The sequence below is a fragment of the Macrobrachium rosenbergii genome, chromosome 22 (genome assembly GCF_040412425.1).
Source record: "Macrobrachium rosenbergii isolate ZJJX-2024 chromosome 22, ASM4041242v1, whole genome shotgun sequence".
Classification (NCBI taxonomy): Eukaryota; Metazoa; Arthropoda; class Malacostraca; order Decapoda; family Palaemonidae; genus Macrobrachium; species Macrobrachium rosenbergii.
Window position 1 is genome coordinate 22,889,647 of NC_089762.1, and position 17,356 is coordinate 22,907,002.

Genomic DNA, 17,356 nt, shown 5'->3' on the forward strand with positions numbered 1-17,356 from the left:
GGAGTCACAGTCTTTCCTAACTGAACAGAATCTAACTTAGGTAAATAGTAGGAGGGGAAACAGTTCACATCTCTATGCAATCAATGTGCAAGAAATCTAAACCTACAGTATATTATGAATGCAAACAGTCTTTTATTCAGCACAAAACCGATATGTTGATGTTATTACTCTCATTATACAAAATAGATGAGTCTCTCAAGTAATCTAGATATAATCAAGCAGAAAAAATATTTCATGAACCCTGGTGTACTGCTTCTGTCCATTATAATACGCACGCATGAGGAACTCGATATAAATCATGGCTATGTACAGGACGTATAACAGAAAAAGATTGCTTGATCTTCAGATAATGCTATTTGATATAGGTTCTTGCAATGTCTAATAATTACTGGCTTGGGTAAGTGCGTATCTTCACAGTCACCTTCTAATTTTTTGTAGTAAGAAAAAGCTGATTGTCTATAAAATCATTAATTGCCTAAACTAGTTTAAACGGTAGCGGACTGCTTTCACAAAAATATGAAGCACTTATACACTTGACAAGGAGTAATAATTTTGAAATACAATTATGTTCAAACATACAACGAACGTTGCTTTTCCGTTCTGTCATACTTATGGTGAAGGCAGTATTTCGTTGAGGTAAAATTCACTTAGTAATTACGTGGACACACACTTTTATCCCATTACCTTTGATGACTTCATGCCAGTGTGTAATTTCCTAAATGTGAACGAAACATAAATGTAACATTATACTCATAATTGGTTCCTAAATGTAATATTCATATAAATGATGCTCAAACATATTTTGCATGGAAACAGTACTTTACTGCTATTATCAATATGGACGATGTTAAAACGCATAATTTTTCTTTTATATATATGACGAATCTTCATATTACGTTTATGAATATGTACTGTAACTTAATGTAAAATTAAGCAAATGATGTTACCTAGATAATGTTTTAGTGGAAAAGAATGTTGAACATAGGATGATTAGTTGAGTTGAGTTGAATATAGAATTTAGGCCAAAGGCCAAGCACTGGGACCTATGAGATCATTCAGCGCTGAATAAGAAATTGACATTAAAAGGTTTGAAAGGTGTAACAAGAGGAAAACTTCCCAGTTGCAATTGTTAGGAGAGGGCGGAAAGTAAGATGGAAGAAAGAATATGAACGAAGGTACAGTAAAAGGAACGAAAGGGGTTGCAGCTAGGGGCTGAAGGCATGCTGCAAAGAGCCTAAGTAATCCTGCAGTGCACCGCATGAGGCGCACTAAGTTATCTTAGTTTAACCAGACCACTGAGCTAATTAGCAGCTCTCCTAGGGCTGGCCCGAAGGATTAGATTTATTTTACGTGGCTAAGAACCAACTGGTTACCTTGCAACGGGACCTACAGCTTATTGTGGGATCCGAACCACATTATGACGAGAAATGAATTTCTATCACCAGAAACAAATTCCTCTAATTCTTCACTGGCCGGTCGGAGACTCGAACGCTGGGCCAACAGCGTACTAGCCGAGAGCTCTACCCCCCACCTCCAATGAAGAACTATGAGGTGCACTGACGGCGCTAACCCCCTGTGGGATAAGGAAGATTCGTCGCACAAGAAAGAAAGAAAAGCTTTTCATCGTCGTTATAATATAACCACTATTTTTATGCAAATATTATACCATGTTACACCCACATGTGACCAGAATAATGCACAATGCAATTCAAGTGGTGTGTACTTATGTGCGTGTGGTGACACTGGCGATTCTACTTCTTAAAATGATCATGATTCAGATTATTTCTAATTCCTGAAACAACGTTAGATCTGGATTTATATTTAATACATATTTAGAGCAGTTTTGTTTTATTATACTCCAGCGGATAACATTTCCAATCTTCGTAAATGGTGCGTTTAGAATTTCTGATGGGAGACGGAATATTCGAAATCATACTGTAAAATAAAGAAAAATAACGTTCAGACGCAAAGATACAAAATTCTGGGTTTTAACATACAGTTCGCATCACCGAAAGAAACTCCATACCTTTGTACCAAATGACCCTTCCTCTCTCTCTCGCTCTCTATCTATCTACTCCATTATTTATTTGTCTTTTTTATTTGATCGGCATCGTATATCACTGAGAATTTCGGTGTTAGTGTAGAATGGCTGCAATAAACAACGTGATTCTCAGCTGAAACAGCACGCGCGTTTCTGGAAACATGCAGCCTTGCCAGTTCTTTCGACAGGGGAGGCAATCATTGGTCAGCCCGTATTTCATGTCCATTGTAAACGCGAGAGTTAAATACGGCCGAAACAATTTGAAATGGTCGTGTAACCGACGAAGGACAAACTCTGAAATAGTGGGTTTATACTCCATATCATCAGAACTTTGAAATCAGAACACTTGTTAAGGTCAAACTTACAAACTAACGCCGAAGCACACATTCCCTGTGGGTATTTACTTTACTACATACATTCCCTCGAGGAATTTACTTTACTACATGCATTCTCTTGAGGAATTTACTTTACTACATACATTCCCTTGAGGAATTTACTTTACTACATACATTCCCTTGAGCAATTTACTTTACTACATGCATTCCCTTGAGAAATTTACTTTACAACATCCATTCCCTTGAGGAATTTACTTTACTACACACATTCCCTTGAGGAATTTACTTTACTACATACATTCCCTTGAGGAATTTACTTTACTACACACATTCCCTTGAGGAATTTACTTTCCTACATACATTACCTTGAGCAATTTACTTTACTACACACATTCCCTTGAGGAATTTACTTTACTACATACATTCCCTTCAGGAATTTACTTTACTACACACATTCCCTTGAGGAATTTAATTTACTACATACATTCCCTTCAGGAATTTACTTTACTACACACATTCCCTTGAGGAATTTACTTTCCTACATACATTCCCTTGAGCAATTTACTTTACTACACACATTTTCTTGAGGAATATACTTTACTACATACATTCCCTTGAGGAACTGACTTTAATACAAAAATTTCCTAACGGAAATTACTATGCTGTATGTGCCCTTTTATAAACTTCTTCTCTCTACCTTGCACGCATACGTATTTACAAATACGTTGTCGAAAATCAGTTTGTTTGCAACTGAAATGAAATGTTCATATTTTTCTTGTTACCACGAATCCCGTGGAACAGGTCGGCAAAATCATGAATTACCTTCCTGATTATAGAAGAGAATACAGTAGAGTGTAGAATTTAAGCCAAAGGCCAAGCGCTGAAAAGGGAAGTTGACCGTCCATAGGGAGGTTTGAAAGGTTTAACCGGAAGAAAACCTCAAAGCAGTTGCACTAGGAAACAATTTTTTAGGGAGGATGGAAAGTCAGATGGAAGAAAGAGAATATGAACGGAGGTACAGTCAAAGAAGTGAGAGAGGTTGCAGCTAGGAGCCGAAGGGACGCTGCAAACACCCTTAAGTAATGCGGAGTGCACCACGTGAGGTGCACTGACAGCGCTTCCCCCGCCCCTACGGGGCCTTCCCTAGCCATATTCCTCGACCTGAAAAACCATCTAAGCTTTGCAGTCGACCTCGGATGCTTTTTCTTCGTTACCCGAGAGCGACTTTAGCTGTCGCTGGCGTTCAAACGTTCCCTCGGGACCCTTTCCCTGACGGTGGACACAGGAAGATTGACTGATTTATAGATTTTATGCAGCTAAGGCCATTCAGCGCTAAAACGGAAATTGACAGTAAAAGTTTGAAAGGTGTAACAGGAGGAAAACCTCGCAGTTGCACTATGAATCAATTGTTAGGAGAGGGTGGACAGTAAGATGGAAGAAAGAGAATATGAATAGAGATACAGTAAAAGGAATGAAAGCAGGTGCAGCTAGGGGTCGAAGGGTCGCTGCAAAGACCCTCAAGTAATGCCTGTACGTGCACCGCGTGAGGTGCACTGAACGCACCATCCCCCTACGGGGGAGAGGGACGCCACAGGTAGAGCATAAAAAGAATTCGGTATAATTATGCCTTGTAAGCATTGTCCTTTATTATTTTTATATAACTATGCGTTGTGAATGCTGTCCTCCTTTACCGTTTATTTTTAGAGACTTTCTCGAGGTTTTACCTTTTCCGTCATTTCTGCCGAGACTGATTGTTTAATTGACGGAGTGATTATTCTCCGGCGTTACTATTCTAAAGGTCGCTGAAGGTGTAAGATAAAAATCCTCGTGGATGACATTTTCTTCAAATTTCTCCCCGCATTTTTCTTCGTTCCTTATTATCACTGGGAAAATTTTAAGTAAATTTCGCTGCAATACATTTTCTTTCTCTTGTATGACGATTTTTTTCTGGTTGCCATGTACTTACAAAACAGTTCTTACAAAATAAGTACAACTGACTTGTCATATAGATCTATAGTAGGTTTCATTTCCAAACATGCAATCAATTGGGATTTGCAGATGTTCAAGGTTTTCAAATTGAACGTATACCCCTGAGACAGTGTCATGTTTTTATTACTTAACTACACTTTTAAAACTTATTTTGTTTATTTTTGTGGAATGAAAACCTGGTCTGCTGAGCAGTCTGCTATGGTAGCAACAATCACATCTGGACATATGATCGGAAGAGTGATTTACCCTTTAAAATCTGAGTACAGACTGAAAGTCGATAATAAACAAGTAAAAACTGCACCGAAGTTTCTTCGGCGCAGTCGAGTTTTCTGTACAGCGCATAATGCTGTATGAAACTCTCGGTCACGGCCCATGAAACTCTCATCCGAGGGCCATGAAACTTTCAACCACGGCCCCGTGGCTAACTTTACCTTAAATAAATAAAATCTACTGAGGCTAGAGGGCTGCAATTTGATATGTTTGAGGATTGGAGGGTGGATGATCAACAAGCTAATCTGCAGCCCTCTAGCCTAAGTAGTTTTTAAGATCTGAGGGCGGACAGAAAAACTGCGGACGGACAGACAACTGGCCATCACAACGTGTTCTTTTACAGAAAACTGAAAGTATACTGTAGTTGATTGATTAACTGACCTGATTTTTAAAATAACGCAAAACGCGCCATCGATGAAGTAGGCGCAGTAGGGCTAAGCTAAGTAACGTCAAAGTGTCCGACTAAAATGACTATTTTAGAGCCGAAATCGACCAAGCCACGAAATGAATAGAATGTATAATTTAGGCCAAAGGCCAAGTGCTGGGACCTATGAGGTCATTCAGCGCTGAAACGGAAACTGACAGTAAGGTTTGAGAAGTGTGACAGGAGGAAAATCTCGCAGTTAAACTATGACAATTGTTAGAGAGGGTGGAATGTCAGATGGAAGAAAGGGAATATGAACGGAGGTAGAGTAAAAGGAATGAAAGAAGCTGAAGCTAGGGGCCGAAGAAACAATGCAAAGACAGTTAAGTAATTCCAACGGGGAAAATCCCCGAATTTTACATTGTTACCAGCTGGTTCTATCGGTATTCGTAATAATAATAATAATAATAATAATAATAATAATAATAATAATAAAAGTTACCTTACCTCATATGACGAAGGACCCTCAGATCTTGATATTGGGTATTCCAATGTAATTCTTCCATTAGTTCATTATCACTATTCTACCTTCTCTACAGCTGCTGAATGGTTGAAGGTCCTCTTCTGTCATTTACGGGTCTGTCTAGTTCCTTTGCAATAAAACGTTCTGAAATATGGAAGCAAAATACTTTTATTTATATCTGTTTATCTATCAATCTGATTTTTTGTGCTTCATGTAGTTAAAAAAAAAAAAGATTTCTAAATAACACAAGAAATTCTTTTCCTTCAGTTTATCGAACTGGCCTCTCACCAGGAAATCACACTGACTTAAAAAACAATAACAAAAGTTAGAACAATTCATGAGTAAGCTTACACAGATGCTCAAACTATATAATCGTGTCATTAATTGCGCGAGGAATCACTTTCTTGACACTGAGAATAGCCTTTAAAATAACTCCCACTTAGTTTAGAACACACAATAATAAGCTTTCTGCGCTTTGGTGTTGGAGGAAAGTGAAAGTTACTGAAAAGACCAGAGACCACTTTGGAATAGTTTTAATGACCCGTGTGACTGGACGGGAAACTGCTCATTTAGAATAGAATCCCCTTAAATAACCCTCAGAGCGGTCATTTTCAGCTGGTGGAGAAAATGGACATGATTCGAAGGGACTTAATTACGGACAATTTTGTCAAGATTACATCCGCTCTGAAACTGCGCTGTTGGGTGATGAGTGGTAGCGCCAGACGCCCTTGGATTACGACTCTGACGAAAAGCGTCGCATACGCTTCGGACGAATGGGTAAAAATAGTACGCTATTTCGTATTTATTTTTTCCCCGACTCATTCGGGCAGACATACAAGAAGACTGACAGAATTAAGTGGTAGGTGGTTCACGGTCACAGATGCAGTTTTCATATTATGTAGCTTGATATGCCATCCGAAACTTGTTTCAGGCAAAATGCTCAAGAAGCGTGTTTCTGTAGGTTAGGGACTATAGATTTTGCTGTTTATAAGTCGATGAATATTAATATATATATATATATATATATATATATATATATATATATATATATATATATATATATATATATATATATATATGAATGAATTTTATCACATCACCGTAATTCATATACAAGCATTAAGCTACAAACGTCCTTTAATATCCAATTCGCTCTACCTCGGAAATAATATATTTTCACATATGTTACCCGAAGGGGAATTTTTTAGTTGATAATAAGTTCGTCGTCTCGTGGGCTCGAACCACGGAAGACAAGAACTCAGGAAATACAGTGACGCGCATTAAACCACAGGATCGAGCCCACGAGACAGCGAACTAATTATCAACTAAAAAATTTCACTTCGGATAACATATATGTAAATATATTATTTCCGAGGTAGAGCGAATTGTATATTAAAGGACGTTTGTAGCTTAATGCTTATATACTGTATATGTGTGCGTGTGAGTGTAGACACGCTTTTTCATAGTAGCCATATATACATATATACCGTATCTATATATACTGTATATACATATATATATATATATATATATATATATATATATATATATATATATATATACGAGTATAGTTATATATCTATGTACAGTATAACTATATGTTAATTATCTTCTTATCTTTCAGGGGTCATCATCATTGCCGACGAAAACGAGTCTAATTGATGTCATCAACTGCAATTTAAAGACGTGAGGAGGAGGAGAAGAAGGTTCGAGGAAAGACTGTAAAGACAGTTTAGTAACGAATGAAAAGAACGTAAAAAGTTACAAATATCACTTCAGTCCAGTTGCATGAACCTTCCGGAATGATGATTTCAATGCTAATACTCTAGAAATACAGTAGATATTAGACGCTCAACAACGCAAACTCATAATTAATGCTTTAAACTTTTTTTCTTTTAAAAAATTTCCTATCTTTTGCAAAAAACTATGGTATTATTATTATTGGTGCTACTTTGGCTTGTTATCTAAGCGTCATGAATCTACTTTGGTATGCGATTTACACTGTTTATCGCCAGAATATACAGTAATAGGAAATTTTTTATTATTTCGATTACATTTTCTCTATATAAGTTATTATGTTCATGTTTTCACGTTCGCCTCCGAGGTGCTAGTACTAAACATGGCGGAAGCTCCTCCGGGCATCGTGTTCAGTATTAGCCAGCCCCTCGGTGTAGATAACACGCCAAAGTATCACATTATTATTATTATTATTATTATTATTATTATTATTATTATATACTCTTACGAGATGGTTCCTTTGGATGAAAGACAAGGGTCCTTTATTCCCTCTATCGAGTCAAGGATGGAAACTTTATGCAGTCTCATTTTCTTGATTCCTTCGTATTTGTTCCCTTCGTTCTGTGGAAACTTTATTAAGCGTGTTAGTGACCAGCTTTGATGTATGGAGCAGAAACAGGAGCTACGGTGCCGACGAGAAAACACTGAAAGACAATTATAAAATAGAAGCACCTTACTTTGAAAACGCACAAGGGCCCGCCAGAGAGGGAATTATCCCTGCGGAGGGCTGTACATAAAACCAAACAAAGTGAGCAGAGTGAAGAGAAGAAATTGGATGTGGTAGAGATGAAAATGCTTCAGGTGGATGTGTGGAGTAACAAAAATGGACAGGATCAAAAATGAAAGAATAAGAGGAACTACTAAAGTCGTAGAACTATCGAAGAATGCCCAGGAAAGAAGACTGCAGTGGTATGGCCATGTGATGAGAAGGGATGAGCCATATGTAGGGAAGAGAGTGATGCAGATGGAGGTGCCTGGTGGGCAAGGCTGGCATTACGGTTTGGTATGGTATGGAGTAGGGTACGTTACGGTTGATATTTATTCTGTAGGGACGGTACGGAATTACAGTACGATAATTTTACCAAAGTATAGTACGGTACCATTCAGGTACGGAAAAAATGGGCAAAATTCCGTACAGTACCGTACCTTGGGCTTGGATAGCCTATATCACTAAGCAATTACTAATGCATATCTGGCCGCTTCAGTGACTGCACAAGTAGATCACTGAGGTACTTACCATTTCAGTTCGTAACATACCATGCATGTGTGTGTGTGTGTTTGGAATTCCGTAATTGACATGTATATGTCTGTGTAATTCTTGAAGTATCAAGTTACAGCATCAGCCATATAATCCCATTGCTGTTATTGTTGATATTATCATCATCATGATTATCATCATTATCATTATTATTATTATTACGACAAGTTAATATATTCACATGTACATATAAAGTCCCTTTTGCTAACTTACTCCTGTTAACATTGAAATTTTCATAAAGCGGAGATTTTACTGAAGTAGTTTGAGTTTGCTTATAGAACGTTAAAAGTACGGAATTAAGGTACATTATTTTTACCGAACTGTACAGTACGGAAAAATAATTGAGGGTACGATACGAAATTACGGTACGGCATTTTAGCCAGGTACGAAGTATGGAGAAACATTCCGTACCGTACCGTACTACCAGCCTTGCTGGTGGGAGAGCAAGGGGAAGACCGGAGAAAAAATAAGTATACCTTAGTTTAACCAGACCACTGAGCTGATTAACAGCTCTCCTAGGGCTGGCCCGAAGGATCAGACTTATTTTACGTGGCTAAGAACCAATTGGTTACCTAGCAACGAGACCTACACCTTATTGTGGAATCCGAACCACATTATACCGAGAAATGAATTTCTATCACCAGAAATAAATTCCTCTAATTCTTCAATGGCCGGCCGGAGATTCGAACTCGGGCCCTGCAGAGTGCTACCGAGAACGGTACCGACCAGTCTGACGAGGAACTAGTGAATGGGGGACTTAACTTACCACTCTTTAGTACTCTGGAGTACTTTTTATACTCTGCTTAAACACTCATCTATATTCGAGTGTTCTTTCCATGCATGTTATTTTTACCTAAGCTTATTAGCTTTCTGAAATAGTAGAATCCTACGAAATTGTATTTATGTTTCCTTTCTCGCTTTACACAGATGAAAAGAATGCTTTTATTAATCACAAATAATATTCGGCTACTTTAGACCTGCATTATGAAGAGACTAAATTCGTTCAAGATATTTGCACAGGATTCCGGTATCGGTTCAGCAGCTAGACAACGAATGCGACAGTGACTGAAGTTGTATTTCGACTCCGGAGCCAACCGTTTCAGAGGAAATGGTTCACTGGAAAAGTAAAAGTAACAATAAGACGAGTATGCTGGAGCATAGTACTCTCCGACCTTCTGTAGTGTATATAGCCCAATCTCTTTCCAGAAACAGGAAATGGCTCTTTTCATACGAAACAATGCGTTAATTGAAGGTTTAAGCCTCATATTTGGTAAGAGCACGAACTTGTAAGCTCCACGATAAAGATGAAGGACCCAACTGATCGTAAATATTCTTCAGTTTTCTTCATTGGAGGGAGTGGTTAGAGCTTTCGGCTGTTGGCCCAGCGTTCGACTTTCCGAGCGGCCAATGAAGAAAATAAGCTGTAGGTCCTGTTTCTAGGTAACCAGTTGGTTCTTAGCCACGTAAAATAAATCTCATCCTTCGGGCCAGCCCTAGGAGAGCTGTTAACCAGCTCAGTGGTCTGGTTAAAAAAAGATGTACTTAACTTTTTTCCAATTTTCTTTCGAAATAGTGAATCACTTGGAAGTAAATCAGAGGAGTAGAATACCAGAAGAGAAGTGCCCTTAGATGTGACCATTTCCGATTTCACCAAGAAACAAAAGCTTTGTTGGGTTTCCGGACAGTTACTGGACTCCGGCCATGATACGTACCTTCATGTCCCACAAGGGACCGGAATTATTAAACCAAAATGACCGTCGATGTAAACAATACACAAACTAACAAAGCGACGAATAAACAACTGTCATGAGGAAAAGCAACACTAGAAAGATCCAAATCGAACAGAGCAGCAGCAGCCAGTCTTGGCTCTAAAATGATGAATTGAATTGAATATAGAATTTAGGCCAAAGGCCAAACACTGGCACCTATGAAGTCATTCAGCACTGAAACGGAAATTGACAGTAAAAGGTTTGAAAGGTGTAACAGGAGGGCAAACTCGCAGTTGCACTATGAATCAATTGTTAAGAGAGGGTGAAAAGTAAGTTGGAAGACAGAGAATATGAAAGGAAGTACAGTGAAAGGAACGAAAGGGGTTGCAGCTATAGGGGCAAGGAAGAACCTTAAGTAATGCCTACAGTGCACCGCGTGAGGTGCACTGACGGCACTAACCCCCTACGGGATGGCTCTAAAATGAGGCGATAAGAAAACGGTTCAAGTGATGATTACATTAAAATAAGAAATGCAATAGTAAATAGCTGACGGGATGTATCCTGTGAAAGACAACACGAAATCGACCAGAGCGTTAAGCGGACACATGAATCACTAAGCAAACAGAGAATTCTGTATTAAAAATAAAAATATTAGAAAAAAAGTTGGGTTTGCTATAGAAATAATGCATTAAACGCCATATGAACATTAATAAAGAAACAAACATGGAAATAAAGAAACAAACATGGAAATAACCAAACATGGAAATACAGAAACAAACATGGAAGTAGAGAAACAAGCATAAAAATAAAGAAACACACATGGAAAAAATAAGTAAATGAGTTCACTGTTTTTGTTTACAGTGGTACACATAAAATTTAAGAATAAATTACCAGGAAACAACAAAACAAAACTAGTTTGAGCAATGAAACAAAAGTAAGGAAAAAAATAAAAGGCACTCACGTATAAGAAAAAAATATTCCTAATTCATGATTTAGCAAACCTCAACACCGCACTCAGTTTTCGTGAAGAAAATGTAAAATGTTTAACAGAGAACTTTCAGAATATTCTAATGAAAGCCTTTGTTTTATTTTTTTTATCTGATCGTATATTCACCAAATCATAACGATATTTGCTTTTAAAGTACTTGATGTAATTAGTAACACTGCTATTTGTTCAATTGTACAACGCTAAGAAACTTTGCTCATGAAAGTGAACTCTGTAGTAATACACTGCTTTTACATTAATCCGTATTAACTAATCATATTTCCTTTAGCCTTATTTCGAAGTATACAAGATTTTCTGATCTATTTCTCTCTTCCAGTAGCAGCAGTTACTCCACACACGAGTCGCGATTATGGCGAAAGCACTTCTGTTACTGACAGGTAAGAGCGTGTTCCAGCAAACTTGCAAAATGTCAACTCTGATATTTCCATAATGAAAAACTCCAAACTGTCAGAAGTAAGGATATTTTGTGGGTACACTAAAGATGATGAGAATGGCATTGTGTAAATGTATGTGCAAGAGAGAGAGAGAGAGAGAGAGAGAGAGAGAGAGAGAGAGAGAGAGAGGTTCCTGATAGTTATGGATGCTTGCGACTATCACTTGATTAACTGATTCTATGAAAAAGCGACAAATGCTCTTTTTAACAGTTCTTCAGATGTCTGACCTAATACTACTGCTGACTTGAGCGGATACCATAGATGTTTTTCAGACAAAGCGTGAACGAGTGCCCTTAAAACATTTTACGATTCTGTTATTCATTCGATACTTCAGTCTGTATGGTATTTCTTTATTCTGTTAAAAAAAAAAGTGGTTAAACTTCTTATTCCTCTTACCTCTGAACAGGACTGATTCTTGTTTTCGGCTCATCATGTTATGGTGTTCTACATCCAACTGCAACAGCAATCCCAGCCCGCGCTAAGCCTTCTAGTCACAGAAAAAGACACCACAATGGTCACCAACCTCCTGTATCTTCATCGTTTCGTCCTTCACCAGAAGACCCCCGGAACTGGACTCCAGTTATTAGCACTACGCGGCCCCCTATGGCTGGAAAAAAGCATCCAGAATTTCCTAACGACTCTGGAGGAAATTCTGAAATGCCGGCTCAATCTCAGTTAGCATCTGATGAGGAAGTAGTGTCGGTTTTCTTTGTTAGTCCTATTACTCCTCTGAATTCCTTGCAGTCCTCTTTTATGAGCACCCTTATGGGGAACAGTCCCAAATCTTATACACAGGGTAATGTATTTGCAAAGAGAGGAGATTCTTTTCTCGGAAACAGTAGCCAGCTGCAGCATGGCGAGAAACTTGCAATACCTAAGAAACTGGCTGAGCTTTTCAGTAAACATGCAATTTTAGCAGAGGCTAGTATGTCCAAACTACTTCAAGAGCCTTTCAAACCAAGTATTTCCTATGAAGCAAAGGATGAAGTACTTACGAAAATGGTTGAGAAAAAGACTGGCGAAGTGCCTTATGATAATGACCAAATGTTTAATAACAAGAGAAGTACACATGCAATTCACGGCCATCCAATACAAGCTCACGATGAAGTCCTTGAACAACAAGATGTGGCTGAAAGTACTTACTTTCCCGCTCAGATATCGCCTCATGCTGATGCAGAAGAACACACACCACATTTCAATGCTCATTCAGTCCCATTTAGCACTGGTAATGCAGCATACCTGCCTGTGAGAGCGCCTGGAAATAACAGACAACATCCACAACATGCAAATTCTTTTCACAGCTTACATAATCCAGATATCCATAAAAATACTCATCATGTAAGTCATGTACATAGATCAGAATTTGATCCATCAAGGAGCATATTTGACACTTCAGACATAACTAGTGGAAATGGTGGAAACTCATATAGGGTTTTCGTACCAGGAATTACTCCCTTAGAAAGTCTTTTCGAAGGTACAAATCCAACTCAGAGTCCTTTCCCAAAGCATGTACTAGCAAGAATACCAGGTTATGTTCCACCTAAAGGTGATCATAATAAAAGTCATAGGCCTCCACCAGTTACAGAAACAGAGTTCCAACCATATAGGTCTAATCAACATGGAGGCTTCTCTGGCATTTCTGAAGAACACCATCAGCCTACTGATTTAGCATTAGAAGTAGGTAGACAAAGCCACGATGTTAAAAGTACAACGATTCCGCGCATACCTGGGTATGTGCCTCCCAAAGAATCACCAGGCTTCAGACAGAAAGGATTCAGTGAAAGCAACAGGCTTCCTCATGAATTTCATGATAACTTGCCTCATGTTGACTCATTTTCCTCTGTGCCTCAGCAGGGAGATCATCTACAGTATGATGATATAATTAATGGACCTCCTCCTGGGCAAGAACATTTCACTGCAAGTCAGTTTTATGATGTTCCAACATCTGTGACTGATCACCCTACACCTATTCCTTTTACACCTGATTCTGGTTACACAGAGCCAAGTCGGTTTTATAAAGTACCTACTATAGAATTTGACAACCAAAATTTGAATAACATTGGGTTTACTAAAAATGAAGCCGGTACTCTTGCACAAAAGTTTGAGGTACCAAGTCAAGAATACAGTTTCCAAAGTGAAGAAAATGCTGCTCCTTTTCACCAGCAATTTAATAATCTGCAAAATGAATTCCCCTCTTTCAAAACTGATACTTTCCAACCCCATGGGGGTCCTTTTCAAGTACACAGTGTTGGTGAACACTCAGATATCTTTGTTAATGAACCAGGTCATACAACCCAAGTTCCTGAAATTAGTAGTCACAATACCCATGATCAAATTTCACCTCAGAAGTATGATACACCTGGCCATTCCTTTGGAAATTCTCCAGCAAGATTTAGTACTCTTTATGGGGGACAAGATCCCAGAGCACCTAACCTACATTTAGAAATTCCAGTTCAAGAATATGGTAGACCTATTCATCCTCATGTCACACATGGCCAAGGTTATACATCTGAACAAGTACTTGAGTCTCCATTTAAGCGGCTACAGACCCCTAGTCAAGAATATGGTACTCCAAAGAGAACATATGAACCCCCTTCTAAAGAGTATGGTCACATTCTCCAAGAAACATACAATGCACCTAGTGGAGAGTATGGCGCACATCAAAACTCATTTGAAAAATCTGATCCAATACATGGTAATCCCCACATAACCTCAGGCACAAGGGGCCAAGAACATGGAAATCCTGAGGCACCAAGTAATCACAATTTTCCACAACAATCATTTGTCTCACATTCACAAGACTTTGGAATTAGACAGTCACCTGAAGGTTATAACCAGGATGTAGATGATCACAGTTCTTTCTTTGAAAGTCCAAGTCATGGACACAGTACATCAGGGGAAGCCTTCAACATTCATGGGTCAACTGGTGAAGTGTCCAGAAATTTCCAAAGCAGTCACAAACAAAGTCATGAAACATCACACCAGGTGAGTACCTTCACAAATAAGGACACGGGTGTTCATAGAGACGGTTTTCAAATACACCATCAATTTCAAGGGGACACTCATGGCTCAGATGAATTTGTTCATCACCAAAACGAGCTGCAAACCGACCATCATGCTGCCCATGCCAATTTCAACGCTCAAAATTTGGGTAATGATCATTCATCACAATCCCCATGCCCACAAAGTGAGTATGATCCTGATGGAGACTGTATTCGTGGAGAAGGCTTTAAAGATTACCCTAAATTTGAATATATTCAGGAAACTGGTTTCACATGTGCAGACAAAGTTCCTGGACTATACGCCGATGAAGAAGCTGGATGCCAGGTAAGCCTGCATTTTCAATTAATGTATTTCTCTGTTGTCTATAAGTCGTACACCATTTTAGTAAATGCCCAGTCTGTCTAATGATGCATAGTTGAACAGGTCATTATTTGTTATGTTCACATGTTTGTTATATCAATTTGTGGGTTGGAGAAAAGTTTGTAATTGGATTTTACCTATCTTGAGTAAGGAAAATTATCACACCTTTTTCTATTCTTTTATTACAAACTAAATTCATCGTCACTTCTTTGCCCCTTGCAGGTTTGGCATTACTGTCTGAAGGATGGGAGGAAGTATTCATTCATTTGTCCAATTGGAACTGTATTTCATCAAAGAGTCTTCACCTGTGACTGGTGGTACAACGTCGACTGTTCACAAACAAAAGAATTTTACCGCCTGAACGAGAAGCTCATCAGTGAGTAAATGGTCCCCTAAAACAAATGAAGAGGAATGATCAAATGAGAACCTTCGGCATTTTGATCAGTGTTCAGTTGATTTCAAGACAGTACCTTCATAAGCTTCTTACTTTCAGAGCAGCAATTCAAACAGGGCTTCAACGCTGCTTTGACAAATGGATTTAGTTCTCTAAAATTTTTTGAGTAACTTCGATATTTGGGGCTTTTGTCAACGTTCTCTTATATTCTTTCTAAGTAGACAGAAACGCACAACTGAAATGCATCAATATTGTTGGAGACATTACAAAACAAGTCTCAAACTTCGCCGTACTTTAGGCAGGTACAAGTTCCTAATACAAGAGAAAGACGACCTGCCCACCTACTCCCTGTCACTCCTTATCATGCTTATGGCAAGGGCCCATGCTAGCTCAAGGCCAGCATAATCTAAACTAACAGACCATGATGAAGTCGAACAAGGCTTAACTTTGAAAAGATGTCACTCATTTTCTTTCTGTCATTCCTTAACACATCTGATGTCCTTGTGATCATCAGGAATAACTTCTATTTAAGTTAAATATTGCAATCATTTCCCAGCCGAAAATTCTCTAGTCTTCCAGGGAAAGCCATGAGATTACTTGTTTGTAAAGGTTACTTAGTTAAAACAATGCAAATGGGAAACCACTAGTACAATATGCAAACAAGTCTTAATTTTTCAGTGCTATTGGTAGAAAATTGGTAGAAAATGAGAAGACAAAAAGGTCAAAGACGATAGGTTTTTTACTCCCATTATTGCCATATTTATTCTCTCAATTCTCTTTGAGACTGCAAATAATTAGTTGTAAAGCAAGGCCTCATAAATGAATTTCAACATTCAATATATCTCTTTATCATCATCATTATGCACTTGTCATCATCTAACCAATAAGGATCCTCGATGAAGCCCACTAATCTAAACTACAGATTTTATTGTGAAACCTGTATATTATTTATTTGAATTTTTTTTTCTCTTGGGGGTCATGTTTTTGATATGAGTAATTAAAGATTACTCGTCTGTTACAGTTAGCGTTCGTAAGATGAATCTTGTCTTACATATTTCGAATCATATTGTAATATAATTTGCACAGCATCTTTGTGCCAACGAATGTAAAGATTAAAAGTCTATTTTTCACTTGTTTTTCGTTTTACCCCCACCATTTTGCAAGCTTTGCTTTTCATTTATCTAGGATGAAATTTAACCTGAGTAGAGATTTCGACAAGGTAGCCCTCTCCCTCTTAAGAATGGATGGAAGAAAATATAAGGAAGACTGTACAGGCTGTCAGTCTAACAAGGGATAGTTATGGATTACAAGGAAAAATTTGTAACGTCTAATGTACATTGATTAATCAAAGTTATTAATAATTAATCAGGTAATAAAATCCCTTGACTCTCTCTCTCTCTTATTTCTGAAAGAATTTTTAGATGAAATATTGTGTAATAATGACTGTATATACAGGTAAAGGATTTGTTTTCATGTTTGCCCAAACTATTCCACATGTAGCCTACACTGAAAAAGTCTCCCTTGACCAACTACCAAGGACAAATAGTTCAATGTTGGCTTATGAGCATTCCACTATTGTTTCCAAATGAAAAAATCAAGTAAATTTTTACTATAAACCATAATCACATTCTGCCGTTTAAAAAACATTTCTCCTGTTTTAATATAAGCTTTAATCATTACTGTGGTTCAGTTTGCTAGCAAAATGATTAGACATACATGATCCCTCTTATGTCCTATGCGGGATCCCACAATGGTAAAGAGGTTTTTGGTTGGGGGGGGGAAACATAAAATGAGTGAAATACAAGGATGAATTTAACGTAACCTAACCTGGGGCCGGATTCTTGCTTTACTGGGGTGGGGGCCTTCGGTTCTC

At 38.2% G+C, this 17,356-nt stretch overlaps 1 protein-coding gene across 2 annotated transcripts in view; it reads left to right on the forward strand.

Moving 5' to 3' along the window:
• LOC136850641 (uncharacterized) overlaps positions 1 to 16,613 on the forward strand; it is a 29,811-nt gene extending 13,198 nt beyond the window's left edge. Inside the window, exons 3-6 of one of the 2 annotated variants that reach the window (XM_067124392.1) lie at positions 7,147 to 7,228; positions 11,609 to 11,669; positions 12,133 to 15,053; positions 15,312 to 16,613. In XM_067124392.1, coding sequence (XP_066980493.1) covers positions 11,642 to 11,669; positions 12,133 to 15,053; positions 15,312 to 15,473 — 3,111 coding nt within the window. In that variant the 5' untranslated portion in view covers positions 7,147 to 7,228; positions 11,609 to 11,641 and the 3' untranslated portion in view covers positions 15,474 to 16,613. The remainder of the gene's footprint in view (positions 1 to 7,146; positions 7,229 to 11,608; positions 11,670 to 12,132; positions 15,054 to 15,311) is intronic. The other variant, XM_067124393.1, reaches the window with a different exon arrangement.
• Positions 16,614 to 17,356: the final 743 nt, after the last annotated feature.